Source organism: Salvia splendens, chromosome 4 (assembly GCF_004379255.2).
Source record: "Salvia splendens isolate huo1 chromosome 4, SspV2, whole genome shotgun sequence".
Taxonomy (NCBI): domain Eukaryota; kingdom Viridiplantae; phylum Streptophyta; class Magnoliopsida; order Lamiales; family Lamiaceae; genus Salvia; species Salvia splendens.
Genome location: NC_056035.1, coordinates 36,165,195 through 36,172,656, shown reverse-complemented (window position 1 = coordinate 36,172,656; position 7,462 = coordinate 36,165,195). Strand labels below are relative to the sequence as shown.

Genomic DNA, 7,462 nt, shown 5'->3' with positions numbered 1-7,462 from the left:
TTGAACAATATTTAATTTAGCAATTGCAAAGTAAATTCCAAACTTGTATCCAATTGTAATTTTAGTTTCATTATTAAATCGATGCAAATAATACTACTCTCATCATCTAATTAGTATTAGCATGTGAGATCATTTTTTATACAAAGATTAAAAAAATAGATTTGTAATAAATTAAGTAGAGTAAAAGTAAAATAAAAGAGAATATAGTAGGAAAATGGTAAGAGAATAAAATAGGAATAATAAATAAGTACTACAAATTAAGTACTACTATGAGATAATGGGACTATGAATGGCAAACGAAGAGAGTATCAAGTGTCTTATATTTTGCTTAAAAAATATAAATTGGACGGAGGAGTATTACTTTTATTCATAAATGAGTTTATACATTCAGATTTCATACATTTATTTCAAAAATTAAAAATTATGCATAATTACATATTAGGGAAATCCTGCTCTATTCAATAATCCCCATGCAACGAATGTTCTCATTATAAATTAATACTAATACTCTTAGGAATTTGGAGACAAACCACATCCTAGATAACAAGTAAAGTTGCAAGCAATGTATAAGTGCTACTTCAATTTCATCGCTAGTATTTAAACTTTTCGGGGGTGTCCCAAGAAACTATATCGATACACGCCTCTAGTTAATTTAAATTTTGAGAAGTAGTGTTGGCAATTGAAACTAGAAAAATAACATATAACTGTCCCATATCGGTGTTAAAAGAAAACTGAAACTAGTATATAAATCTCATGGGCCACTCCTTCTATCACCAATTGGTTTTAGGATGGAGCCCATGGATTTCTATCATGGTATCAGAGCGGGTCGCCGACTGTGGGTCAAATTTAACTGACCCAGCAGTATATCTGGGCTAAAACCGAAAAAATGACTGACCTAACAGTATATTTGGGCTTAAAATTTGGGCCAGTGGTCCAACCGATCGGAAAAAAAATTGGGCCAGTTGTCCAACCCATCAGAAAAAAAGTCCAACCCCTCCAAGTTCACCTTGAAGTGTTTGAGGGGGGTGTTGACAATTGAAACTAGAAAAATAACATATAACGGTCCCACATCGGTGTAACTAGTATATAAATCACATGGGCCAGTTTGTGTTGCGTATATATTGAGTTCCGAACATTCTCATCGGCGAGGAAATGATTTCTAACAAACTCAAAAATATTTATGACAATTCTCAACTAAACAGATAAAAAAAGCAGAAAATAATGTTATAAAGAACACAAAAAGGAAGATCTTTCAAGTGTTTGTAAGTTGGTAATCAAATTTATTGCTCTCACTATATCTATTATGGGAGAATGTACTTTAATAGTTTAACATTTGCTCCTAAATACAAATCTCGAGATTCACGTTTTTCGATCAATTTATATTTGTACTAATTTCATTTGAATATATTATGTGTATGGAGATAAAATCATACTCGACACTGCTTTAGCTAGTTAGAGGAGGAAAGAAGAGAAGAATGTATGCTTAGTTTTGAGATTTGAAATCATGATAATCAATATATTATTATTTTGAGAGATTAGTCTCTTTCTCCCACATTTTCAGATATTGATTGAAGGGCACACCAACTTATAGAATCATTTTTTAAGAAAGAACTTATAGATTATCATTATTGATTGAAATCTCTATGTTTATCCCATGTTATAATTAGGTCTAATATATCAATTTGAAAACTAATTCTATGACTGGTACATGTATGTTAGCGACCTTATATTCCCTAATAAAATAGAAATATATAATAGTAATAAATGAATAAGATTAGATTAGCGAACATAAAGTAAAACTCTTTGAAGGGAATATGCTTCAAAAGAGATTTATGGTCCGTAAATAATTTCACTTGTATTGGAATCTATTATAATTATACTGCAATGTGGATAAGAAATAGAGGAGAAAGTCTGAGATCCGAATACATTGATTTCTACTATAATACAATCATCCCACTTTGGATAGAATCATAGCGATATTTTTGGATCTAAGATCCCCTATTTCTTATCATTATAGCATAATTACTATAGATTCTGATACAAAAGAAACTATTTGTAGACCGTAAATTTCAGTGGAAGCATATTCCCCTTCTAAGAAAAGTACTACACACTATTAGATCCTATATTTTCGTAACATTATCCAAATACCTAAACCTAAGTTAGCTCAATATTAACCAACGTACGATAACAAATAGAAGCTCTCACTTTCTCTCTCACTCACATACACACACACACACACTGCTTCCAATCATGTGGAAAAAAACAGAAAAATCATAGTTTCTCAAATCCTAATCACCACCACCACCACCACCACCTCCACCTCCACCTCCCTATTTAAACCTCATTCAAGTACTCCTTCCCCCTCCACTCATTCCACCTTTCTCCTCTCCTTTTCCTCATCACATCAAACAACATTCAAATCAAATCCCCACTCTCTCTCTCTCTCTCTCTCTCACACACACACACAATATAAAACAAACATTTTCCCCTCCATGAGGCACAACATGAATGATCATGAGGAGGAAGAGGAGGAGCTGTTCACGGGAGGGCGGCGCTGCATACTCGTGAACGGCCCCCTGATCGTTGGAGCGGGCCCCTCCGGGCTAGCAGTCGGGGCGGGCCTGAAGCGAGAAGGCGTCCCCTTCGTCATCCTAGAGCGAGCCAACTGCATTGCCTCGCTGTGGCAGAGGAAGACATACGACCGCCTTAATCTCCACCTCCCGAAGCACTTCTGCCAGCTCCCTTACATCCCCTTCCCTCCCCATTTCCCCGAATATCCCACCAAGCGCCACTTCATCGACTACCTCGAGGCCTACGCCCAACACTTTGCCATATCTCCGATGTTCGACGAGACTGTTGAGTCCGCCAAGTACGATCAGGCGTGCGGGCTGTGGCGTGTAAAGAGCGCCAACGTGGACGGCTCCACCGCTGATTATTTGTGCCGGTGGCTGGTGGTGGCCACCGGAGAGAATGCGGAGAAGGTGGTCCCGGAGTTTGAAGGGCTGGATGGCTTCGCCGGAGAGGTGGTGCATGCCTGTGATTACAAGTCCGGGAAGGGGTTTGCCGGGAAGAAGGTTTTGGTTGTTGGGTGTGGGAATTCCGGCATGGAAGTCTCTCTTGATCTCTCCAACCACCGTGCTCTTCCATCTATGGTCGTCCGCAGCTCTGTAAGTACTACTACAAATTTCTTCAATTCATTGAAAATAATTAAAACACGTTTCTGATAATTTATTGGACAGATACATGTGTTGCCAAAGGATGTGTTTGGGGTGTCGACATTTGAGCTGGCTGGTCTGATGACGAAATGGCTGCCGCTTTGGGTGGCTGACAAGATACTGGTGGCGGCGGCGCGGCTGATTCTTGGGGACACGGAGAGGTATGGGCTGAAGCGGCCGGCGATGGGGCCGCTGCAGCTGAAGCATACAGAGGGGAAGACCCCTGTTCTTGACATAGGTGCACTTGCAAGGATAAGGTCAGGAGACATCAAGGTGGTTTGTGGGATCAACAAGTTTTTGGAGGAAGGTGTTGAGCTTGTTGATGGACAGATTCTTTGTGTTGATTCTGTCATCATGGCCACTGGATACTCTAGCAATGTGCCCACATGGTTAAAGGTGAGGATTTCTTGTTTATGTGATAGTTATGGGAGTTCTCTTTTAAGTGAATCTTATTAGACACTTTTGTCTAAGTATTGGAATCTTATGTTTCACTTCGTCGATACACGTCAGCTTTGTTTCTGACATCATTGTATGTGATTTGTAGGAAAGTGAGTTCTTTACAAAGGATGGTTTTCCAAGATCACCATTTCCAAATGGTTGGAAGGGGAAAGATGGGCTTTATGCGGTTGGTTTTACAAGAAGAGGGCTCTCGGGTGCATCGGCCGACGCGGTCCGAGTTGCGCAAGACATAGCTCAGATTTGGAATCAAGAAATTAAGCACAAGAGCCATGTCGTGGGAGTCGCCTGCAATAGAAGATGATGCAAGCCTTAGTTTAATTACTAGGAGTAATAATTTGATGACCAATTCTTTTCTAGTTTTTTTTTCTCTCTCTTTTCACCTATATTTTGTTGTGTGTTGGTCTAGTTTTACCAGCACATTGACAGATAAGGGGAGTTTGGTTAGGCAAATGGTAGAAGAAAAGAAAGTATAAAACAAAAAAGAACAAAAACAAAAGCCCTCTTCAATAAGAGTGCCTTACATTTTAGCATTTTTTTTCTTGTAAAAAGGGAGATGAGGCTTTCTTGATTAAACTTTTTTTCTTTAATGTCAAGAGATAAATTTATTTGGTATATGCTCTCTTTCTCTTTAGTGTTTCCCCCACCCCCTTAAATGATATGATGAAAGACCAATGGTGAATAACCTATGACTTGAGAGAAAGACCTTACTGCCAAATTAATACCGAAAGGGAATTAAAATGGTCTAATTTGGTAGTATTAAATTACAATAGAAGTGATGGGAACTATCTCCAGAAATTGGTCCAATAATATGGTGGACCATGTATCCATTGTTCAGTAGCATCAAATGTTGTATTCAATGTGATGCAGACTCTTCACTAGCTTTGTTTAGGAACAAGTACATAGTTACAAAATTGAACAACTTCCATCTTGCCAATAGCACATGCTACAATTTACACAAGAAAGAATAAAAGAAATACCAGTGGAAAAGAATTAATCAATTCGATCTAACCCTAGGTTGCAAGTCGTTGTCAGTGGTGAGGAAACTTGATCCACAAAAAATAGATATCAAGGCCAAGACATTTCATTTCTGTAGTGGTGGATTTCACAGCTGCCTGCCAAAAATGGATCAAGAAACATTTATTCTTTTCCTAACACCAACGTTAATTAACATTCTTTGCCTAATGATTTCATGTAAAGAAGAATCTAAAATGTATGAATTAGTAAAGCATCACTTTCATCATCTCTTTATCTAGTTCCTTTTCCTATAGCATCACTCATGACTTCACCTTTACACCTTTTCAATATCATGATGAGAAACAAGAAAAGTCAATAGAAATGTGGTTTTATGGCTATGAGTTTTTTGTACTCCCTTCGTCCATCAATAGAATTAGTAGAATTCCTACTTATAAGTGAAGCATAACTTTTTTTGGTCCGTTCTATTATAAGGGAGACATTTACTTTTATGTCAAAAACAACACTCTTTCATCTCTCTTATTTTTTTCTACTCTTTTATCTCTTTATTCAACCACCAAACACCACTACCTAAAAATATATGCCTAAAAGAAATGAGTCACATATTAGTTGGACGAAGGTGTACTATTATCAGTTTTATAATTAAATTAAAATTAAATGAGCTAGCTGAAGTGTGAGACTTATTTAGAAGTAGTATTATAAAATCAAAATAACATACTTAATTTTAATATTTGAAAATAAAAAAATGAGATATTTATTGATTGTCCAAGAGAATAGTAGTACTCTCTCCGTCCCATAAATAAATGGGCAATGAGTATGACACGAGAATTAAGATAAAATTGATAAAGTAAGAAAGATGAAGAGAATAGTATGGTAAAGTAAGAGAGAGGAGGAGAATGGTAGTTAAAGTAATGTTAGTGGATAGTGGAACCTACATTATTAAATTGATATAATTTTCCAAAAATAGAATGCACATATTTTGGTGAGACTGATGAAAATGAAAAGTGCACATATTTTTATGGGACGAGAGAGTATTAGGTAGCAAATTAGCTACCTTGTTTAATGCCACGGTGGGCCCCACACAAGGAAGCAGTCAAAGGACGCGTCCCTTAACGCACACAGCATGAGCGTGTGCAGTTCATTGCGTCGGTCGCATATTTATATGTTTGTTTTCTTTTTCTTTATGTTTTCATTTCTTTTACTTTTAATAATGATTTCTTCTTGTTTTTCCTTTTCTCGATTTTCTTTGATTATTTATTCACATTTTTGTTTTATTTTTTAATTTATTTAATAATTTAGTCAGAACTTTGTTAATTTTGGCTAATTAATTATGAGAAAATGCTTTGTACACATGCCTAATTTCATTTTTGATAATTATTGCTCATTTAATAATCATTCATTTAATTAATTTAATTTTGTTAAAATGGTACTATAAATACAACACAAAAAGATACTCCTCCGTCCTTTTAAAAATAAAAACATTTTCCATTTTGGATCGTCCTTTAAAAATAAAAAAATTTTAAACTTTCTATTTTAGGACGCAGACCTCACACTCCACTAACACTACTTTCATTATATTTTCTTTTATCTCTCTCACTTTATCAATTTTTCAACTTTACTAATTATTTTCTCTCACTTTATCAATTATATATTAAAACTCGTGTTGTTTTAAAAGTTTCTATATTTCAAGGATAGAGGTAGTATATGCGTAGAATGTATTGAATAAATAGAATAATGACATGTAGGAGTCACAAAATAGTAGTAATTTGAGGTTTTATATGGTGAAGGAAAACTGGGGGACTTCAAAATTAGGTTTGTTGCTGATTTAGAACATGGATTGCGGTTTTTCTTCTTTCTAGTGGATACCCAAATAGTGCATATCTTGACATGTCACATGAATTCCCATGCCTGCTAATTCAGGCACCAAATCCCCTCCCTCTCTCTCTTGATGGGACCATATATCTAGCACTACTTTCATATCCTCACATAATTAGAATGTAGCTAAAACAAAACACTCCAACATGATGAAAACAAAGATTCCAACTTGCATCAGCTGGTAGAATTGAATCACCAGCAAAGGCTCGCAGAACTAAGTTTCACCTCAGAACTTTCCTAAGTTAGATCGTGTGATCCGCGACAAGAAAGAGAAAACGCATGGGGATCAGGTGCGAACGTAGAAAATAGTTCAAGAGGAGCTCAAATCCACGCGACGAGGGGGTGCAAAAAAAAAAGAAAAAAAAAATTATCCTTAAGAAAATGGCTGGGGTTGCTGGTGCGTTATCTCAAGATGAAAGCCCATTCCTTGATGTTGAGAAAGCTTAATTTGATGCACTTTGCATTCATTGAAATCAGTGTATTTTGTCCAAGGTTGGCTAACTTGGCTGTGTCTTGATGTCCTAGTTCACTTTGTCCTGCTATTACAACGTGCCATTCAAGCTCTTCTTTTTCTTACCATAAGTCTCTGTTGGATGCAATTGGATTCCTTCTTTAATACTTGCATGTGTCAAATATCTCATATGTTTTCATGCCTCAGTGGCTTAGTTGCACAAATTGATTAAACAACACAAATGTTACAAGAACCAGTCTTTCTACATTTTTCATGACTTTTGTGTTCAATATTTAATATGTGAGATATTTATTGAAAAACACTACATTCTTTAAGCTTTGATATTGATGTTTACCCTACATAATTGATTTCATCAAGTGTTTATGAAGTATAACTTGGTTGAGAATGATACAAGCTTGAACACAATATTCGTCGCCCCATGTGTGTAATGTCCCACGTCAAGTGGGTAACGAAAGTAACTCTATAGACA

General features: G+C 36.2%; 1 protein-coding gene across 1 annotated transcript; it reads left to right on the top strand.

Moving 5' to 3' along the window:
• Window positions 1-2,347: 2,347 nt before the first annotated feature.
• LOC121798763 (probable indole-3-pyruvate monooxygenase YUCCA3) lies at window positions 2,348-4,271 on the top strand. Its single transcript, XM_042197931.1, has 3 exons — window positions 2,348-3,167; window positions 3,240-3,611; window positions 3,760-4,271. Exons 1-3 carry the CDS (start codon window positions 2,493-2,495, stop codon window positions 3,973-3,975), a joined length of 1,263 nt encoding a protein of 420 aa, XP_042053865.1. The 5' UTR covers window positions 2,348-2,492; the 3' UTR covers window positions 3,976-4,271.
• The last annotated feature ends 3,191 nt before the right edge of the window (window positions 4,272-7,462 follow it).